Consider the following 23,215-nt stretch of genomic DNA (forward strand, 5'->3'; position numbering starts at 1 on the left):
GCTGTTATTGTGAGGTGGAAACATCTAGGAGCAACAACAGCTCAGCCGCAAAGTGGTAGGCCACACGAGCTCACAGAATGGGGCCGCTGAAGTGCGTAGCGTGTAAAAATAATCTGTCCTCGGTTGCAACACACTACCAAGTTCCAAACTGCCTCTGGAAGCAACAAAATAACTTAGTCTGGAGCTTCATGAAATGGGCACCCGCAGTCCAAGCCTAAGATCACCATGCGCAATGCCAAGCGTCAGCTGGAGTGATGTAAAGCTTGGACTCTGGAGCAGTGGAAAAGCTTCACCATCTGGCAGTCCGACGGATGAGTCTGGGTTTGGCGGATGCCAGGAGAACGCTACTTGCCCGAATGCATAGTGCCAACTATAAAGTTTGGTGGAGGAGTCCCTGCAGCAATGTTCCAACATCTAGTGCAAAGCCTTCCCAGAGTGGAGGCCGCTAAACTCCATGTGAATGGCCATGATTTTGGAATGAGATGTTAGACAAGCAGGTGTCCACATACTTTTGATCATGTGTATGGTGAGGCAGCCATTTTAAGAGTCCATTGTCCTGAAACATGCCACAATATCATGCTCTATGAAGTGTTACTTGGCAAAAATTAGATTTAGAAATGTAATTAATGGTTTCTAAATGTACTACATACATTTCATGGAGTATATGCTATAGTGAATAAGGTTGTGCTTTGAATATTTCACTTTTTTTTCTGTAAGTTGTAGACAATTGTTGCACTTCATTGATTTTAGTTCATGAAATGAACCTTGTTTGTAAGAATTCACGCATTGAATTTGCCCAACAGTCTCTGTGTCCTCTCTCTCCACAACCAACCTTATGAAGGCTAGGAGCCAAAACACGTTGGTTGTAACAATAAAGCAGAATTTTTATCAACTTCCTCAAATATGAGTAGCGATATTTGGCACCATGCTCAGTTGTGAAGTATACCCATGTTAACTGGATAGGGTGTTGTGATTTCTTCAATGAGAAAGTTACAATTTCAGGTCACAACTGTGTTTTGGATAAATTAAATAGATTTGCACAAGTTATTTTAACTTGATGGAAAATGTCAAATACTGTCACAGCACAACCAAGCCTTTAAATGTCTCCTAATGCTTAGCAAAAAAATCATAACTCATGAATTTGAATTGCAAGGTCATTGACAGTTTGTACAATAAATTGGACTTCACACTGTTTCAGGAACAGGCCTACTTGTGTAACAACCCTACAGTGTGCCTGAAGCTGATTTGATCCTCACTGTTACACCAATTGCCGTTAACCACTAGATTTATCGTCGCCGCCACTCCCAAAAATGTTACATTCTTAAAATAAACATTTGGGATGGTAACGTTTATGTAAAATTAAATTACTAAAATCAGTATGTAGAAAAGATAATGGACATATTTTAAAATAAGATCTTTGAGAACTAATCACCAAAATAAAGAGCGTAAGGGAGAATCAGATTACACACGTCATGGTATGGAGCCCCCATTGACTCAAACAGAACAAAATCAATCAGGTAACATAACACTGCATAAGCTATGACAATGTGTAGAATTGCAGGAAATTAACTTACATTTTGTCTGCACCCTAAACTTTCAGCCTGCGACCTTGCCACCGAACACCAATTTTTTTCTATCAGTTGGGGATACATTTAATCATCCTTCTAAGTCATTCTACAAAAATATAATCTCATGGGTCTGCATGCCCACAGACCCTCCCCAGGTAAATGAAAAGAATCCCAGGGGAATCTTTTCTATGCCACCTTAACATGGGCAGTTGGGCAAAACTCCCCTTAATGTGAACTCATTTTCCCTCTACGATGGGCATGGCAAAGTGCAAATGTGTCCATTACGTTGCAGTTTTCTTAAAACACTGGAATAGGAATTAATTATATATGCAGTACTGATTTTTGGTCACAGGATGGAGCACTGGTTTGCAAGGCCTTCTTGAGCATGTTGTATGTAATAGGAAACTAACTGTAGCCTTGGTGCCAGCCTGAGATGGAAGTTCATGCTGATTGAAATGTGTGCTTCCTCACCTTTCACAGAAATCCTGAGTAGAGTAATTGTTTTTCTAAACATAACAGTCTGGGAAACATCTGCTGTATTTTAATTTGCGGTGACATTAATTTAGATCTCCACAAATGACTAGGTTACCATTCTGAAAATTTACTGCAAATGTTGAAAAGTTAATTGAATAAATCATGCACCGGTAGGAAGGAATATTAACTCAAATTAGTTGGGAAAATGAAAATACAAAAAATCCTTTATTTTGAGTACAACAAAAGGAGGGCAAGGTACAGTGAAGTGCAAAATAATCAATGACATTGAACCTCCCAATCATTGTTTGATTGCAGTTTAGCTCTGGCTCAGTGGAGCAACCATGGGCTGTTCTGACTGAGCTAGGCCATAGGTGAAACTCAATAGTCTAAATGGACTTCCTCTCCACGAGAAGGAGCAGGGCTTGTGAATGTGAATTTTCAAATCAGTGCAGATGAGAGGAAGGAGAGCAAGTCAGAATATTGAGCTGCACCATAAATAGGATGAGCCAGGCAAGATAAGCTGTGGTACTCTTACTAGAGCGCCAGTATTCAGACTGCCTGGTCTGCAGCTGGGAGAGGTGGTAGGAATGAGAGCTGGTGCATCACATGGGACAATCATAGATATGGATGGCCCGGTCATCTCCAACAGATACGATCTTAGAACCTGTGCCGTTGTATTTCACACTCCACACCTGGGGGGGGGGAAAGCAGACAAGACTTGAACAACATGAAGGCAGCAGTTAAGTGTAAAAACACACCATGTCACTTAAAATACTCTGTAGGCATTTCAAAACCAGTTCAGAATGCAGGTGTACGACTGCACCATTAAATGTATTCAGACAAGATTTCAGATCTTATTATTCTGTAAAAAAAAAAAAAATGCACGCTTTGAAATGATGGTGGGACAACCAAGGGATGTTCTATCATCAATAACACATTCGACCTCTGAAAAGCAAGAAGAGCTCCTCTGTCTATTGTGACCAGTCTGAACAAGAGTTACTGCTACAAAAGAGAGATGATTCTATCAGCTGCATTTGTCCATATCATTCTCTTGACTTCCCAGCAGCTTTCATTCAGACAGAGGCTAAAAATGGAAAGCAGACCAGACACTCAACTGCCTCTGATCTCTCCTCTCCTCAGAGCAATGTCTGTAAATTTGAAGCTTTCTAAAAGAGAAGATTAAGCCTCCCTACAGGCGTCTGCAGTGGAGATCTAACGACAGCTCGGATTATTAAGTCTGCCAACGCTGAGACATAACAGAAAGACAGCAGGGGGCATAGTAGGACAACAGCCACATCAATTCCCATATTCTTTTGAGTGGCCAGCCACTATAACACCGAAGGGGGGCAAGAGATGAGTCTACTGTATTGTATATGGCTGTTAGACCCAATAATATTATTAATCCCTTCCCTCATTTTCTTTCTTTTGTGATCAGACTGTAGGTGAAAATAATATGGGGGATTAAAGCTATGAGTCCTGTTCACCCAATCCAGGATGCATGCACTATATGGATTGTAAAACGAGAAGTGCTTTCTAAATTAAATGTACGGTCCTCAGGATCAACAAAATGTTCCATTAGCCGTTGAGAGTTGACTGAATGTTCTCACCTGGTCCTGATGGTCGAAGAATGTATTGACACACGCCCTGGAGCTGGCGTCCCAAACCTTTACACTCTTGTCTGAGGAACTGAGAGGAGCAAAAACAAAAGTAATATTGTCATCCCAAAAATTCATAACACTTCTTGGCATCACAACTGTCAGTGGTAGTCTAGACTCTAGCCCTTAAAATCTGAATGTGTGTGAAGAAAAAAAAGAAGAAAAAAAAACAAACTTGTTGGAACACTTTGGAATTAGGATCTCTTCCTTCTCCCATCATTGACGTTATCACTGATTTTACATAACTGAGTGACAATTGTTTTATGGTCTTTGAATTAGACTTTGGCACCTGCCATTATTAAATCACATCAAATATGATCTGGGAACTCGCTATTAAAAACCAAAACAGTTACTGAATTAAGACAAGCACACACACTTTACCTGGACACAAAATGCGTGTCGTCAGGGGAGAAAGCTACGTTGAGGACCCAGGACGCGTGGCCACTCAGGGTGCCTGCCAACTTGGCATGCTGCCTGTAAAACAACATTTTCCAAGTGTTAATAAAATACATGACAAAGTATTTAGACACCTGCTCGTGGAAAATCTCATTCCAAATCATGGGCATTAATATAGAGTTGGTCCCCCTTTGCTGCTATAACAGCCTCCACCCTTCTGGGAAGAATTTACTCTTAAATCAGTGGTACTCATTGCGCGGCCCGCATGAGCCCTTAATTTGCGGCTCACGGTCATTTTCCTATTTTCCATTCATATTACATAAATGATACAATTTCAATTCAATGTGTTTAATGCAGGCCTGAATCACTTCATTGAATATATATAGTTCTCTGGACAGCAGATAGATGGCAGTATAGCGCAACTGTTGAACAGAAAGGCTGAAATAGAACGCAACTGCTCAACTACAGCGACCGACACACATCAGTTTGCTACTAGCTAATTTTGCAGTCTGGTTGACATGGATCGATTGTAAAAAAAAGTTACGTAAATCTATTGACAATAAAAATGAGGGGGAAGAGCTGGAGAACAACAACATGACAGCTATGAACAAACAACCACCGGGGAGAACCTGGAAAATCAGAAAGATGGCGGCGGGGAAATGTAGCTAGCTCACATGGCTCCGGTGGCTAAGAGAAGGATATGGTCGATTCAAGAAGAAAACAAAGTTCCAAGAGAAATGGACAGACAAGTATTTTTTTGTACTGCATGATGGGACCAGCTCTAGGAAGTGTCTTGGTGGTTACAAACTTCTTCCATTTAAGAATGATGGACACCAGTGTTCTTGGGGACCGTCAATGCTGCAGAAATGTTTTGGTACCCTTCCCCAGATCTGTGCTTCGACACAATCCTGTCTCGTTTTTGCTCTGACATGCACTATCAAATGTGGGACCTTATATAGACCGGTGGGTGCCTTTCCATCAATTGAATTTACCACAGGTGGACTCCAATCAAGTTGTAGAAACATCTCAAGGATAATCAATGGAAACTGAATACTTATGTAAATAAGTTGTCTCTTTATTTGAAATAAATTTGCAAACATGTCTAAAAACCCGTTTTCGCTTTATCAGGTGACATCTTGTGGCCTTGTTGGGCCCTTCAGATTTCCACAGGTGTCTAATTATCTCTGTGTGGCCTTATCACATTAAAATATTTTAAAATAGATTAACAAAGTTATAAATTATCATTAACTTAGCGTATACCATTTGTGTTTAATGAGGGTTTCCGCATATTTACACATTTATTTAACTATGTTTTTGTTGTCAGTGTTTTTGCTCCAAACTGGTGGCAGTTGTGGAAAAAGTCAATAGTTGGAAGAGTTAATTGAAAATAATGCCATTGTTGATTAGGCTATTTTATCTTGAACCATATGGTCTAGCCACTAGAAACTTATGGACGATATAAAAAAAATAAAGATGCTAACTTTATATATAAAGTATAAATTAACAAAAAGTTACCAAAGATTGCCACATTACCAGTAGCTTTGCAACTGCAGTTAATACTTTTGCAACTGCAGTTAATACTTTTTTTCAAATAATTAAACGTCTTCCAAAAAAGGAGTGTGATAGCAACAGCAACACCCAAAATATGAGTATAGGGACTGCTTGGCATCAGACCACTGTTGAGGTCTGAAAAGATCTGACAGACTTTGGGGTGATTTTAGGGTGAGCCATCTCTGGAAGTCAGCGTGGACCTGTGCGACAATGTAATTTGACATTTCACTTGGTTCTCAAAGAGAACCACCAAGACTTAGAATGTTGTTTCAAATATATCCCAAATATTCAATTCATGGATACATTGCCTTGAGCACAAAGCAATACAGCCATGCATTTTTGATTTGTTTGGAACAGTCTATAGGATTCTTATTGTACACCACAATACCCTAAAATGAGAGCAGACGAGTCAGATGGCCATTAACTCCCCAGTGAACTTACACGTCATAAATCTTGATGTAGCCATCATCTGAGGCTGTGACTAAGAGCTGTGAGTCTGGAGAGAACGTCAGAGATCTGATAGGCATGGCGTGACCTACAGAGAGGGAGTGGAGAGAGGGGGGGGACAGCATGCTCGATTAAAACACACAGCTTGTCTTCAGTGCTGACAATTCGTGAGAGCTATACCCCTTCAATATGAAGACGCATGACATTGTCCATTGTAGATTGAGTCACATAGCAGCCAGTGAAATGTTTTACTAACCAGGTTTCCATCCAACCTTTTTATGAGAGTAAAGTACTTAACAAATGTTGACAAAACAAAATACGCAACGGTGGGATCTTTTTGTGCCGGTAAAATTAATTAGGCGAGAAATGACAAAAACGCCTTTATGTACAAATATTGATATAACAACCATAGACGTAAACTTGTAATCACACAATGATATATTATCCCACTACGACTCAGGAAAGCATGAAGTTTAATAGGCAACAGATTAAATAAGTTATAATGAACTTCACTGGGTGTTGAAAGTGCACAGTGATGTGCTTGATGCTGCTTTCCAATAAATAACAAGGGTCTTATTCTGGTGACATGACGATTGGTGCTTGGCTGCCGTTTGACCAAAAAAATTCTTGCTCTTTTGTACATAATGTGTATGTAGCCTACCCGCACCGCCTGCGAGCTGTTGGCTTAAGCACACTTGTAAAGACCACATTTGCTATATAACACTTTCTTTCTGCGACAAAACGATCAGTAGAGTTGAAAATGCGTTAGAAACCCATTTACTTGTATTGTTTTATTTGTTACATGGAATTTATCCACAAAAAGTCAATTTGATGGAAACATCTCTGATGGGAAACTGCACATTGTTTTTAATGCGGATTTTAGAATATTCACATGTAAATCTGTCGCCAATTGGATGGAAACCTAGCTACTGAGATGTTGTGGGAGAAAGTGGTTGAGGGACACAGAGGCCAGAGAATGTACCTTCCAGCGTATGGAGTAGTTTCCCAGTGGCAATGTCAAAGATGTTAATGATTCCATCTATAGCTCCACTGGCCAAGTACTTTCCGTCTGGACTCTGGAAAAAAAGATAGGGGAAAAATTTAAATTCAAGTATTCTGATAGTTATAAAGCTTGTTTTGAGCAGTTGTATTTGAACGTTTACCTAGATGTTATTGATGTAATCATGTGGAAAATGTGGGATAAAAACTATGAACCACTGCCAGCTGAAGAAGTGAATTCATTATCAGGAACATTTGATAGTTGCAGCACTGACAATTCTTTAAAGGCTGTGGCGCCGACTTAACTCAACCTTTCCTCCCGAGCACTAAAAGGTCCCGAAGCTTCTGCGCATGTGCGTAAGATGTTCTACGCATGTTTCTTTACCTCTACTTTACACACATTTGTTGTGTCCTTCCCTTCATGTTTCTTTACCTCTACTTTACACACATTTGTTGTGTCCTTCCCTTCATGTTTCTTTACCTCTACTTTACACACATTTGTTGTGTCCTTCCCTTCATGTTTCTTTACCTCTACTTTACACACATTTGTTGTGTCCTTCCCTTCATGTTTCTTTACCTCTACTTTACACACATTTGTTGTGTCCTTCCCTTCATGTTTCTTTACCTCTACTTTACACACATTTGTTGTGTCCTTCCCTTCATGTTTCTTTACCTCTACTTTACACACATTTGTTGTGTCCTTCCCTTCATGTTTCTTTACCTCTACTTTACACACATTTGTTGTGTCCTTCCCTTCATGTTTCTTTACCTCTACTTTACACACATTTGTTGTGTCCTTCCCTTCATGTTTCTTTACCTCTACTTTACACACATTTGTTGTGCCCTTCCCTTCATGTTTCTTTACCTCTACTTTACACACATTTGCTGTAGCTAACGGGGCTGTAGTAGAGCAGGTAGAGAGAGTCAAGTTCCTTGATGTCCACATGACCAACAAACTATCATGATCCAAACACACGGCCTGGTATGGCAACTCCTCGGCATCCGACCGCAAGGTGCTACAGATGGTAGCGCGTACGGCCCAGCACATCACTGGAGCCAAGCTTCCTGCCATCCAGCACCTCTATACCAGACGGTGTCAGAGGCCCTAAAAATTGTCAGACTCCAGCCACCCTAGTCAGACTGTTCTCTCTGCTACCGCACGGTAAGCGGTATCGGAGCACCAAGTCTAGGTCCAAAAGGCTCCTTAACAGTTTCTACCCCCAAGCCATAAGACTACGGAACAGCGAATCAAATGGCTACATGAACTATTTGCATTGACCCCCCCCCACCCCACTTTTTTATGCTGCTAGTCACTTTACCTCTACCTACATGTACATATTATCTCGACTAACCTCTACCCCCGCACATTGACTCAGTACTGGTACCCCCGTACATATAGCCTCGTTATTATATTTTACTTTATTTAGTAAATCTTTTAACTAATATTTTTCTTAAAACTGCATTGTTGGTTAAGGGCTTGTAAGGTCTACAACTGTTGTAGTTGGCGCATATGACAGATTTGATATTTTGCCTAGAGGTGCGCACTGTTGAGTTTTGGCCACATGAGAAAAATTAGGCATGTGTTTACAGTAATATACTATGCTTTTATATTCAGTTCTGTTATGTAGAATATTATGATCTTGCAGACATTGATTCAGCTTTGATCTAACTTTATTAAACAAGCACCTTTTGCCAGAGTAGCCTGTTCCCTACTACTTAAAGTAGAGCATAAACATGCGCAGAACGTGATCCGCACATGCGCATAAGCTTCGGGACCTTCAGGGCTCTGAAGAAAAGGTCAGGGAGAAGTCAGATCAGCAGCCACTCAGTTCTTTAAAATGTTAGGTTACTTGTGTAACCCTGGTTTTATGGGATAAGCAAGGTGGGTCACAAGCTTGAAGTATCCAATTACAGTGTCAGAGACACAGGTAAAGTGGCAAATGAAGTGAGTCCCTCTCCTCCATAAAGGGAGCCACTCGCCCGCCAACTGGTAATTCTCGAACATGCCTCTTCCTTGCGCTCTTGCAAGCAGAGAAAAGCAGTGACAGCTCATACGTATTCTCATAGAACCGGGGTTACTCAAGTAACCCAAACATTAGGAACACCTGCTCTTTCCATGACAGACTGACTTGTTTGTGAGACAGACACCTTTCCACAGAGGGGCCATATTAGTGTGTAGCAAACTGTTCAGACGCTACAGACAGAAGTTGGTAGATCAGCTGTAATGACTTCAGACAAGTCCCAAGATGCCTTTGTGGCGGGGGGGGCATAGAGCAAAACGGAGAACACCATCGTGTTCGTGAGAGTCATCTTTCCATAGAGGGGTCATAATAGTTAGGACGCTACAGACGTTTTCACGATTAGACCGATTTTCGTGACGTCTCATTCTGACAAACACCGCTCTAGCTCTGCCACCGTTCACTGTGGATGCGGCGGAACCGTGGGAAGGGGTTGATAATTATTTTACGTTCCGGGCATTCTTTTCCAGTCCCACAAATTGCACAAAAAATTAAATAAAATAAAAAAACCTATGCAAAGCCCTCATTCTGTCACTCAGAAACTTACTGCAGTGTCTGCCTGCCAGCTGTAAATCTTTGCCAGTGGGTGTGCGTAGGCTACCTGCCCCTCCCTTCTGAAGCATAGCTTACTATAGCCTACTGACAATGTTAATGTTAAGTGTAATTCAGAAAAGATGTTTAAAGAAGAATGGATTGACTTTTTCAATGCTAGTTAAGGATACTAAAGTCATCGTTTCACATTGGATTTATTAACTTCAAAAAAGGTAAGACGGGTTTTTAATTCTAGAGCTGCTCTGCAAACAAACTAGTTAGATAGCTAGCTAACATTTTCACTGGTCCAACATTAAACCAACTGGGAACATTCAAAGTTCCATAGAAGCTGCTCCTCCATAGGTATAATTCTGTGGGCCTAACACAGATAATGCATGTCATCACAAGATACCCAGAGCTTCAAGGCACGCTTCCTCCATCCTCTCTCCTCATCCTAAAAATGGCCGTTGATTATCGCACCCTACACTGACTGGCAGCACAGTGTTTGTCTTTCATTATGATAAAACAATGCTCTTATGGCAAGTACGATTTGCTCTTAATGACTTTCCTACACAGATTAAAATTGTTACCCGCTCCACAGAAAGCTGCTCTAGCCACAATGGACTAGTGAAGTAATTAATGTTGCGCCAAATAAAAAAAATAAACGATTTCTGGATGTTTAAAAATTAACAGAAAGGAATGATATAAACCGGTACTTTTTGGTGGTTTCGAACTTTATCTTGCTGGTCGGAACAGTGGAAAGGAACAGAAAAAAAAATTATGGAAAATAATTTTTGGTTCCAACCCCTGGTTTTCAGTCACACAACTTCTTCTTTTGTTTCCATACAGTGAGCAGGTAAAAGGAGCCCTGGCACTCTGGATAGGCAAAATGACTCAGAGACAAGCCGGTCACATTCAGATATAACCTCTCACGGACAGGCCCAGAGGGGCTACCAATTGCCTGACTGGCAATCGAGGGGCTACCAAGATGAGGGATCCGTCTTTCATCCCTCACTCTGTTCAGAGTGGGGAGAATCAAGCAGAGAAGGAAACATGCAGAGCATCACCCTTGGCAAAGGGTGTGCCAGCGTTTCCAGTCACAGTGGTGCGTATCCTGTGAACGCAAAGAACGGGCAATGAGAGTCAACATTCAGATTTTAAGTCATTTAGAAGATGTTCTTTTCCAGAGCGACTTACTGGAGAGTGCATAAATTTTTCGTACTGGTCCCCCGTGGGAATCAAACTCACAACCCTGGCGTTGCAAGTGCCATGCTCTACCAACTGAGCCACGTTTCTTTGTGCGATGCAGAGATCTACAGTGGCTAGACCGTGTGTCTCCCAGATCTAGTTCTGTCTCCAATCCCTGTATAGGAGATTCCCTCTGGATAACAAGTCCGCTCCCACATTCCATACACCTGGGATGTGAGTAGTGAAAGCAGGTGCGCCCTGCTCCACAGAATAATCTTGACAGTTGGACAGTGTAGACGGAGAGAGTGTGCCACCCCAGTCATATTGTCTGCCCTGACAAGGATGTGAGAATTTTGAAGGAAAGGCAGAAAGTGTATCAATGCGAGAAACACTGTCAGCAGTTCGATGTAATTTATATGAGCATGGCGGAGCTGTGGGGACCACAATCCATTTATTGCTCTTCCCTCGTGACTCACTCAGTGAGTGACGCATCTGTCGTCACCACCTTCCTCGTTGACACTATACCTAGGGAAGGGTTTCGGTTAAGAAAATGTGGCGCTGGACATTTGCCAAGCAGCATTTTAATTTACTGAACATTTGAGAAATTTGCCGGACCCATATGCATTAGCCGCGTAACCCGATTAGGGCGTCCACCTATGGTGCTCATGACAGAAATAACATTTAGATTATGGTAATTCATCTTTTCAGAACATGCAAGTCAAGGATGTAACGATGTGTGGTCCTTCTTACTGAATTCCAATGCCCACATTTACTTTTCCCCAGCCAACAAGATGAGTAACCTACAGCAAAATCACTAGCCTATGTCAATATACTATCCCATATAGTAGAAAGGTTTACCTATTCTATTGGTTAGCTTTGAGAAAAAAATTACAAAACAGACTCTGGGACAGTTGTAGGAAGATAGATGCCAAATTCATACAACCAGTAGGCCTAGGCTACATAAAAATAAAATGTTAAAAAGCAATGAGTGATGCAACAGATGAGAACGCTGAAAAATATAACTTAGATAATGATATCTTTGATGATACTGTGGTAGCAATACATGGTTATAACATCTACTGAAAAGACAAATGCCAATTGGGGCGGCGTTGCGGTCTATATTCAGAACCACATTCCTTTAAAGCTTAGAGAGGATCTCATGTTAAATACTGTTGAAGTAATATGGCTACAGGTTCATCTGCCTCACCTAAAGTCAATTATTGTGGGAAGCTGCTATAGACCATCAAGTGCTAACAGTCAGTATCTGGATAATATGTGGGAAATTCTTAACCTCTCTAGGGTCGGCGGGACGAAATCGTCCCACCTACGTAACAGCCAGTGGAATCCTGTGGCGCGTTATTCAAATACCTTTGAAGTAATAGCATTTCTATTTCTCAAACATGACTATTTTACACCATTTTAAAAGACAAGACTCTCGTTAATCTAACCACACTTTCCGATTTCAAAAAGGCTTTACAACGAAAGCAAAACATTAGATTGTCAGCAGAGTACCCAGCCAGAAATAAATCAGACACCCATTTTTCAAGCTAGCATATAATGTCACAAAAACCCAAACCACAGCTAAATGCAGCACTAACCTTTGATGATCTTCATCAGATGACACACCTAGGACATTATGTTATACAATGCATGCATGTTTTGTTCAATCAAGTTCATATTTATATCAAAAACCAGCTTTTTACATTGGCATGTGACGTTCAGAACTAGCATACCCCCCGCAAACTTCCGGTGAATTTACAAAAAATTTACTAAATTACTCACGATAAACGTTCACAAAAAGCATAAATTATTTTAAGAATTATAGATACAGAACTCCTCTATGCACTCGATATGTCCGATTTTAAAATAGCTTTTCGGTGAAAGCACATTTTGCAAAATTCTGAGTAGATAGCCCGGCATCACAGGGCTAGCTATTTAAACACCCAGCAAGTTTAGCACTCACCAAATTCAGATTTACTATAAGAAAAATGTTATTACCTTTGGTGTTCTTCGTCAGAATGCACTCTACTTCAATAACAAATGTTTGTTTGGTCCCAAATAATCCATAGTTATATCCAACTATCCTCTGTTTTGTTCGTGCGTTCAAGACACTATCCGAATGGTAAAGAAGGGTGACGAGCACGACGCATTTCGTGACAAAAAATGTCTAAATATTCCATTACCGTACTTCGAAGCATGTCAACCGCTGTTTAAAATCAATTTTTATGCCATTTTTCTCGTAAAAAAGCGATAATATTCCGACCGGGAAATCGTTTTTTAATACAAAGAGAGCGAAAGTAAAAGCATGGGATCCCCTCATGCACGAGCCTCAGTCTGATGGCCCTCTGATAGAGCACTTGCCAAAAGTGCTAGTGTGTTTCAGCCTGGGGCTGGAATCACATCATTCAGCTTTTTCCCGCCTTCTGAGAGCCTATGGGAGCCATAGGAAGTGTCACGTAACAGCAGAGATCCCCTGTTTTGGATAGAGATGATCAAGGAGGGCAAGAAATGGTCAGACAGGCCACTTCCTGTAAGGAATCTTCAGGTTTTTGCCTGCCATATGAGTTCTGTTATACTCACAGACACCATTCAAACAGTTTTAGAAACTTTGGAGTGTTTTCTATCCAAAGCTAATAATTATATGCATATTCTAGTTTCTGGGCAGGAGTAATAATCAGATTAAATCGGGTACGTTTTTTATCCGGCCGTGAAAATACTGCCCCCTATCCATAACAGGTTAAAGTAATGTCTGAGTATAACAGGACTGAAATGGCAGGTGAAAACCTGAGAAAGATCCATCCAGGAAGTGGGATTTTTTTATGTTTGTAGTTTTCTATTGAATGCCATTACAGTATCCATTGACTTGGGACTCAAATTGCACTTCCAATGGCTTCCACTAGATCTCAACAGTCTTTAGAAATTGTTTCAGGCTTGTATTCTGAAAAATGAGGGAGGTGGACCCTGGGAAGTTGCCAGACCCGTTTCCTTTCATATTGACGACGCTATTGTCTGGTTGAAATGTTATCGATTATTTAGGCTAAAAACAACCTGAGGATTGATTATAAACATCGTTTGACATGTTTCTACAAACTTTACAGGAACTATTTGTATTTTTCGACTGCCTTTGAGCCATTGGATTACTGAACAAAACGCACCAACAAAACTGAGGTTTTTGGATATAAAGAGGGACTTTATCGAACAAAATGAACATTTATTGTGTAACTGGGAGTCTTGTGAGTGCAACCATACGAAGATCAAAGGTAAGGCATTTTTTATATCGCTATTTCTGACTTTTGTGTTGCACCTGCCTGGTTGAAATATGATTTTCATGCTTTTGTATGCGGGGCTCTGTCCTCAGATAATCGCATGGTTTGCTTTCGTCGTAAAGCCTTTTTGAAATCTGACACAGCGGCTGGATTAACAAGAAGTTAAGCTTTATTTTGATGTATAACACATATATTTTCAAGAATGTTAAATATTTGAATTGAGTATTTTAGAATTTTGCGCTATGCAATTTCACTGGATGTTGGCCAGGTGGGACGCTACCGTCCCAGGTACCCATAAGAAGTTTTAAAAGGCCGCAAAAATGTTAAATATGTCGGTATCATTTTTTTGGCAAGGAAAATATTGAATATCGGTATTGGCCAAAAATGTCATATTGGTGCATCACTACAATCAACAGGAGCTAATGTCCTACATACATCAGCATTACCCTCACGGTTTGCCTGAGAACGGTTCAGTAGGAAGACAGGAACCTAGTCGTTCTGAGGAGAGATTTTAGTGAACACAGTCACTTCCTCAAAGAAGTTGAGAGAATGACCAGTTGGCGGGAGAGTGGCTCTCTTTATGTAAGCGAGGGGCTCACCTCATTCGCCACATGACCTGTCCAACAGATGCTGTGTGATTGGATACTTTAAGCTTGTGACCCGCCCTAAGGCGTATCCCCATAAGTGACACACCGAAACAAGTATTAGAAATAATCTGCGTTCCCAGAGATGTTCTATACTCGAATCAACATAACTCATAACGACCAGCCTGTGTTGGGTGTAGTGCATTTACAGAGATGCGCATCAAGTCATTTTCACAAATTGCTCTCCCAGAGTGCAAATGGAGAGCCCTTATGCTAATTGTATGTGTGTATGGTGTTATTATTTTTAAAAGGCCCAGTGCTGTCAAAATAGATGTTCCTGTTTTATGTTGTTGAAACTAGCAAACATTGTAAAAGTGTGAAAAATATGTGTGTGTGTGGGGACCTATAACATGTATTTTGAGTGAACACTTGTTCCACTGTAATAATCAGTAAAATGGCCCACAATTAACAACATTCAATCTTGATTGTTTCTTACGTAGGCTATACTCAGTATGAATTTCCCTCTGGTGTCCAAAGAGTACTCCTTCTTGCCGCTTTCAACCCCAAAGATGTTGACCTTTCCAAGATGGCTTCCTGTGGCAATGTATTTGGAGTCTGGGGAGAAGGCTACTGTCCATGCATCAACTGGAATGAGACAAAATGCCCTTCATTACATTACTGAATACAGAAAACCATAGAGAGAAAACATAAGGGTGACATTGAAGCCCACAGAAGTAAAAGCCAGGACACTTCTGCGCTACTTTGTTTCTCCTCAAGCTGTTCTATTGGAACGACGAGAGAAACAGAATAAAGGTGTAATCCTGGGTGACCCTTGAGGATACTGTATAGTGTGAACAGCACTTAAGTAAAAATACTTTAAGGTACCGTGTGGCTCAGTTGGTAGAGCATGGTGTTTGCAACGCCAGGGTTGTTGGTTCGATTCCCACGGGGGACCAGTACGGAGAAAAAAATGAAATGTATGCATTCACTACTGTAAGTCGCTCTGGATAAGAGCGTCTGCTAAATGACTTAAATGTAAATGTAAGTAGTTTTTTGGGGTATCTGTACTGTATTATTTATATTTTGGAAAACTTTTACTTCACTACATTCCTAAAGAAAATAATGTAGTTTTTACTCCATACATTTTCTCTGACACCCAAAAGTACTCGTTACATTTTAAATGGTTAGCAGGACAGAAAAATGGTCCAATTCACGCACTTAGAGACCATCCCTGGTTATCCCTACTGCCCGATCTGGCGGACTCACTAAACACACGTTTTGTTTGGGAAAGGGGATACCTTGTCAGTTGTACAACTGAATGCGTTCTACTGAAATGTGTCTACCGCATTTAACCCAACCCCTCAGAGAGAGGAGTGGAGGGCTGCCACCACTGGTGAACAGACACAGGGTTAGTCAGCTCAGCAGGCTTTATAACCAATTTATTGAGTTAGAACTCCTATGGCTCTGGCCTGAACTACAATTAGTCAACAACTAAACAAATCATCCACAATTGCAGAGAGGAATATGTCTTGTGTCAATAGCTTTGGCTGCAAGTTTGTCGGTTGTGGTCACTCAGTTGAGCCATGTGAGCCTTGTTTTGTCAAGCTGCCACCCTGTACCTGACCCTATGAACCACATTTGGGCATAGTACTTCATCTTCAATGTTGCACACACTGAACATCGGGGCTGGGGTCAATCCCAAATTATGAAAAAAATAACTGAATGAAAATCGCATTGTCCCCTGCTACACATGCCCTCGCCGGACATAATGTGGCTGAAAAGCCACCAGACAATGTCCTACCTGGGCCCGCATCCATGGACTTGATCTGCTTGCCAAACTCAAGGTCCCAGAGGCGTATGTGGGCATCCAGTGAGCTGGAGGCTGCTATGGCTCCGTTGGGACTGACGTCCACTGAGACTATACCCAGCTGGTGGCCCTCCAGGGTCCACTGCAGCTCCAGCTTTTCATCTGACCTGAGTGGCAAGAGAGAGAACAGAACAGTCAACTTAGTGTAAACCGACCGTACTGGCTCAATTCAATTGGATTCAAAATATGCAGTGTATTACCATTTCCAGACTTTCACCATGTCGTCCAGAGAGCCAGTGACTATTGTCTCCAATCCATCCCGCTCACTTCTACCCCACGCAGCAGTCCAGATGGCATCGTCGTGGGCTGTGGGCAAACACATATTAGACACACCAAAAAATAAATAAATTATAAGGTGTCAAATGACAAACCATTTAAAGGAAAATATTCATATCAATATGTAATGAGTTTGGGACAGGGGGGTTAATATTGAGGATCAGTTAAGACAAAACTCACCATGTTCTTGCTTGAACAGAATACTGTACTGGAAAGAAAATAAATTGTTATTGAATCACGCACAGGTAGCTTTCACAACTCATTATGTGATCACCTTACATGGCTTCCCCCTACCCGAAACAGAATCTGGGTTTACAGTAGACATTGAATATGGCAATTCTTTTAAGCCCAGGCAGCTGCCATTCACCAGCTTAAAAATACACTCAGTACTTACAAAATAATGGAGTTTCGCTAAGCAACTATTGTCCTTACTGCCGGTATGTTCTTCAAAAACAAGGTCTAAATCCACCGCCAATAAAATCACTCATTACTGCCATTACTGATCCAGCAGCAGGAAAGGTCTTTGATTTTATCCAGAGAGGAAGAGGCGAAGCCAAAATAAGCCCAATGCGTTTCTATAGCCTTCCCGCTTTTTGGACAACAACTCATTGTTAGGGCGGAGACATGAGCATCAACACATATATACATGCAGACATATGTAGAACCAGTCAAAAGTTTGGACACACCTACTCATTCCAGAGTTTTTCTTTATTTTAACTATTTTCTTCATCGTAAAATAGTGAAGACATCAAAACTATGAAACAACACATATGGAATCACGTAGTAACCAAAAAAAAAGTGTTGAATCAAAACACATTGTATATTTGAGATTCTTCAAAGTAGCCACCCTTAACAGCTTTGCACATTCTTGGCATTCTCTCAACCAGCTTCATGAGGTCCTCACCTGGAATGCATTTCAATTAACAGGTGTGCCTTGTACCGTGTTTTTTAAAAACATTTTTTTAAATGTAACCTTTATTTAACTAGGCAAGTCAGTTAAGAACAAATTCTTATTTACAATGACGGTCTACCGGGGAACAGTGGGTTAACCGCCTTGTTCAGGGGTAGAACGACGGATTTTTACCTTGTCAGCTCGGGGATTCGATCCAGCAACCTTTCGGTTACTGGCCCAATGCTCTAACCACTGTGTTTGACTGTTATTTTTGAAAATAATTACACACCAAATTCAATTATTACGCGATTAAATTCATCAAACAACAATTAAGTAGTAATCTGGGGCACAATGGAATGAAAAGTCCCTAGTGGACAAAACTGATATGACGGCTTGTTACACAAAATGTCGGATTCAAAAGAGAGGGAAAGGGAGAGAAAGGAATTCCACTAACGTACATACAGCTAATAACTATGCTTATGGAAATGTGAATAGTTTGCTAATGAACGGCCGCTCTTTCGAAATAATTGCAATGTATATATTTACGTGTATGTCTTTGCGGTCTCTCCGTTTAAAACGCTCAATCTTTCAACGTACCACCCCGTGGTTCTCGGTCGAATTTACCAGACTAAAGTACTTAAACAGCTACAGACTGAATGTTCATGTGTAGTCTTCTTCTGAGTTTCTAACCATTTCAACGTGCAGCCACTCTCCACGTTTTTCTGGTCTCAGAGTCTGACCATTCATGACGTCCAGTTCAACACCGTCCGCCTACTTGGTCTCTAGTCTTGTAGTTTTCTTAACCATTTGTAACATATTCAGCTGGCGCTGCACGTAACTGGTCTATAGAGATCTTCAGCGGGTTCTTTTAAACACTTGGGGGAAAAGGCCGTTCCATTATGTTTGGCATAATGTTTGTGCTCACATGGGCGTGGTTACTGACTGGATAAACTTTACACGAAAAACCATTTTCTCATTTAGAAGGCCAAGATCACATTTCAACCTCACAAATAGTTTAATATTTAATCCTACAAGTTCCGCAACATTTGGATGTAAACCTGATAACTGGGAAATATACACATTCAGAGATACATTTATGTTGTTATACCGTCCTTAATGAGATCCCAAAACAACAACTGAGCTGACAATTGTTCTTTAAGCACCCACGGACCCTTCCAACGGTTTGGATTACAGAAATATACAGTATCTCACAAAAGTGAGTACACCCCTCACATTTGTCAATATTTGAGTATATCTTTTCATGTGACAACACTGAAGAAATGACACTTTGCTACAATGTAAAGTAGTGAGTGTACAGCTTGTATAACAGTGTAAATTTGCTGTCCCCTCAAAATAACAACACAGAGCCATTAATGTCTAAACCGCTGGCAACAAAAGTGAGTACACCCCTAAGTGAAAATATCCACATTTGTTTTAGTTATTTTGAGGGGACAGCAAATTTACACTGTTATACAAGCTGTACACTCACCACTTTACATTGTAGCAAAGTGTCATTTCTTCAGTGTTGTCACATGAAAAGATATGCTCAAATATTTACAAAAATGTGAGGGGTGTACTCGCTTTTGTGAGACACTGTATTTTGATGTTACCGTACTGCACCACTCACTCTGTTATAACAAAGGGATTTTTAACTTCCATTTCTGCAGAGTGGGAGAGTGTTTTCTGTATTTACAACAGTCATGAAACGGCCAACCCCCTCTGCGTGAGAGAGAGAGGGCGCTGTAGAGCGGACCCACTGTAACCTGAATCTTCAGATCTTCACAGGAGAGTCATGACACTTGTTAAAAGTTATTTTGTGGAATTCCTTTCCTTCTTAATGCATTTGAGCCAATCAGTTGTGTTGTGACAAGGTAGGGGTGGTATACAGAAGATAGCCCTATTTGGTAAAATACCAAGTCCATATTATGGCAAGAATAGCTCAAATAAGCAAAAAGAAACAACAGTCCATCACTACTTTAAGATATGAAGGTCAGACAATCCGGAAAATGAAGAACTTTGAAACTTTTTGAGTAGGCAACATTTCTGGCATATTTTATTTCTGCTCATGAAACCAACATTTCACATGTTGCGTTCATATTTTTGTACAGTGAGCTTCTTCCGGTTTGATGCAGTCCAAGACAGCCACTACGTAATCATATTTTATGGTGAATAACCTAGCTATGGAAACTATTAGTCTATTATAGCGTAAGTTGGCTTGTTTGGTTGCCATTTCTCCCTCCCTGCTCCCCATATCACGCGCTCACAGTAGGGCCAATCCCAGTCTGCTAGAGCTGCACTTCTCTCCCTCCTCTCACGCTTTAACAGCTCTGGTTAATAAAAAGTAGCTTAAAATTACTTTTCTGCTGCTTCCCTTACTCGGATCTGACCAGGTCAATATGTAACAAGACTAGTTGTATTCGGGTCCGCTCGGAATGGGTCTCTATATTTAAAAATATATATTTAGGCATATCAGGTCCGAGTGGGAACGCCCCTGGTTCATTTCAGAACGGGTCCAGAACTCTTATCCCCAGCATCATTCAGGCGGAGATAACATTCCAATTAGTCAATGGGTATCGTTGGAATGCAAGTTGCATATCCTGAGTGCCTGCTGTCATAGAATTTGAAACTGATCACCACACAGCCCCAATACCCGACAGTTATACAGGAAGGATACTGGCCTTGTCGCTGCATCTATCCCAGAATTGTGCAGCTACCTGGTCAGCTAACCTCCATTAAATGGTATTATGGAAGCCATATTGGATTTTGGACCCCCGTATTGGATTTAAGGCTAAATCCATGGTGGTCCTAAAGAGAATCTGTGGTGGCCCTTGACCCAATTACAAGAGTATGGGCTAAAGATACAAAATCGTTCAAGGAACCTTGGACACAAAAATGTTTAATTCCGATGTCTGAGCCCACTGTGGCTAGATTACACTAGCCACAACAATAAAAACATGTAACTGTATGCATCTTTGTCAGATGGGATGATACAGCACTGAGAGGAAATTTGACTTAGAAAGTTGTCTATTATATTAACTACCAAAAAGTCAAGCTTACATTCTTCAGAAATATTCAATGATTTTTGCAATACAATATTTTTACACAACCATCCATTTCACAAATGGGCGACATTAGGGATGTGAAAAAACATGGATGTGTTTTGTTCTACCTGTATCTCACTAGCCTATTTTGACATTATTAAACTTGAAATGCTGGTCAACGGCTGCTTACGTCTTGTGTAAATCCAGATTCTGGTTCACCCCAAAACAGAGATTTACTGACAGAATGAATGAACCTGACTGAATGTCAAACAGACACGCACGTTGATTTCAGCACGCCTGTATGTTTTTTACTCGCAAGATTAGCCAAGCAGCTAACTGTTAGCTAGTTACCTAAAACAACAGAACATTACAGACCTAGGAAGTAACGTTAGCTAACTTAGCAAGCTACTAACCTTGGCTTTGGCTAACGTTGGCTAATTATTTCACTTACTTGAGTGGTCATTGTTGTTCGTTAAATCTTGCAAGTCGTTTTACGTCCTGAAAGTCAAATAATTCACATAACGTTAGCTAAGTAAAGTTAGCTAGCTAAATAGAGAAATAGCTATCTGGCAAAGCTAGCTAACGTTATAGCTAATCCAGAAATGCAGAAAAATGCAGGGGAAAAAATATATTAAACTAGAACACCTGGATATTGCTGAAAGATGCATATTAATTAGCGATATTACGTTTGATCCTGGAGCTCCACGGCAAGCGTCGAAATCACGAAGCAGCCAACTTCGAAACGCTATTCTTCTTCTTCGGTGGGGTTTATCGACGGTTGGTATCCAACGTTATAGTGCATTACCGCCACGTACTGTACTCGAGTGTGGGCCAGAGTCAGGGAGAAACTAAACCTTACCTGCCAGCCCCGATGCTCTTAAAAAATAAAAATAAATATTTCAGACTATATCTAATGACGTTCTACTCAATATACTCTTTAAACTAATTTCCTGTGTCCCCTTTTTTTAAACCACGTTGCAAAATGCGATATCCCACTCCCACTACCACTTCTTCTTATGACTTGCCTAATTAAATAAAGGTTACAGTTATTGGCAGACTCACCCATAAGGTCTATTGCTGCCACCTTCTTTAGGGGGTAGTGAAATATCTTTGGAGGTAAATTAGTGACAAGTATACAAGCACATAAAGTATGATTTGAACCAATTATGTACCAAAGACATCTTACATCGTTTATATATATATATATATATATATATACACTACTGTTCAAAATGTTGTTGTCACTTAGAAATGTCCTTGTTTTTGAAAGAAAAGCTAATTTTTTGTCCATTTAAAATAACATCAAATTGATCAGAAATACAGTGTAGACATTGTTAATGTTGTAAATGACTATTGTAGATGGGAACGGCAGATTTTTTTATGGAATATCTACATAGGCGTACAGGGGCCCATTATCAGCAACCATCACTCCTGTGTTCCAATGGCACGTTGTGTTAGCTAATCCACGTTTATCATTTTAAAAGGCTAATTGATCATTATAAAAAACCCTTTTGCAATTATGTTAGCACAGCTGAAAACTGTTGTTCTGATTAAAGAAGCAACAAAGCTGGCCTTCTTTAGACTAGTTGAGTATCTGGAGCATCAGCATTTGTGGGTTTGATTACAAGCTCAAAGTGGCCAGAAACAAATAACTTTCTTCTGAAACTCGTCAGTCTATTCTTGTTCTGAGAAATGAAGGCTATTCAATGGGGAAAAATTGCCAAGAAACTGAAGATCTGGTGCAACGCTGTGTACTACTCCCTTCACAGAACGGCGCAAACTGTCTCTAACCAGAATAGAAAGAGGAGTGGGAGGCCCCCGTGCACAACTGCGCAAGAGGACAAGTACATTAGTGTCTAGTTTGAGAAACAGACGACTCACAAGTCCTTAACTGGCAGCTTCATTAAATAGTACCCGCAAAACACGAGTTTCAACGTCAACATTGAAGAGGCGACTCCGGGATGCTGGCCTTCTAGGAAGATTTGCAAAGAAAATTACATATCTCAGACTGGCTAATAAAAGATTAAGATTGGCAAAAGCGCACAGACACTGGGCAGAGATGGCTTTTTCTTGCTCGTGTTTCTTGGCCCAAGCATGTGTCTTCTTCTTATTGGTGTCCTTTAGTAGTCCTTTGCAGCAATTCGACTATGAAGGCCTAATTCACGCAGTCTCCTCTTAACAGTTGATGTTGAGATGTGTCTGTTACTTGAACTCTGTGAAGCATTTATTTGGGCTGCAATTTCTGAGGCTGGTAATTGGGTTGCATTAAGAAGGAAATAAATTCCACTATTTAACTTTGAACAAGGCATTCCAGGTGACGACCTCAAGAAGCTAGTTGAGATAATGCCAAGACTGTGCAAAGCTGTCATCAAGGCAAAGGGTGGCTACTTTGAAGAATGTAAAATATTAAAATATTTGTTTAACACTTTTTTGGTTACTACATGATTCCATGTGTTATTTCA

At 40.6% G+C, this 23,215-nt stretch overlaps 1 protein-coding gene across 1 annotated transcript; it reads right to left on the reverse strand.

The window, feature by feature from the left end:
* Positions 1 to 2,235: 2,235 nt before the first annotated feature.
* skic8 (SKI8 subunit of superkiller complex) lies at positions 2,236 to 21,604 on the reverse strand. Its single transcript, XM_029758447.1, has 11 exons — positions 21,440 to 21,604; positions 21,205 to 21,251; positions 17,001 to 17,028; positions 16,745 to 16,850; positions 16,479 to 16,651; positions 15,174 to 15,322; positions 7,074 to 7,167; positions 6,086 to 6,179; positions 4,079 to 4,171; positions 3,650 to 3,728; positions 2,236 to 2,734 (listed from the first exon to the last, which is right to left on the reverse strand). The coding sequence occupies exons 2-11, from the start codon at positions 21,214 to 21,216 to the stop codon at positions 2,645 to 2,647; spliced, it is 918 nt and encodes a 305-aa protein (XP_029614307.1). The 5' UTR covers positions 21,217 to 21,251; positions 21,440 to 21,604; the 3' UTR covers positions 2,236 to 2,644.
* Positions 21,605 to 23,215: the final 1,611 nt, after the last annotated feature.

This window comes from Salmo trutta, chromosome 7 (assembly GCF_901001165.1).
Source record: "Salmo trutta chromosome 7, fSalTru1.1, whole genome shotgun sequence".
NCBI classification, from domain to species: domain Eukaryota; kingdom Metazoa; phylum Chordata; class Actinopteri; order Salmoniformes; family Salmonidae; genus Salmo; species Salmo trutta.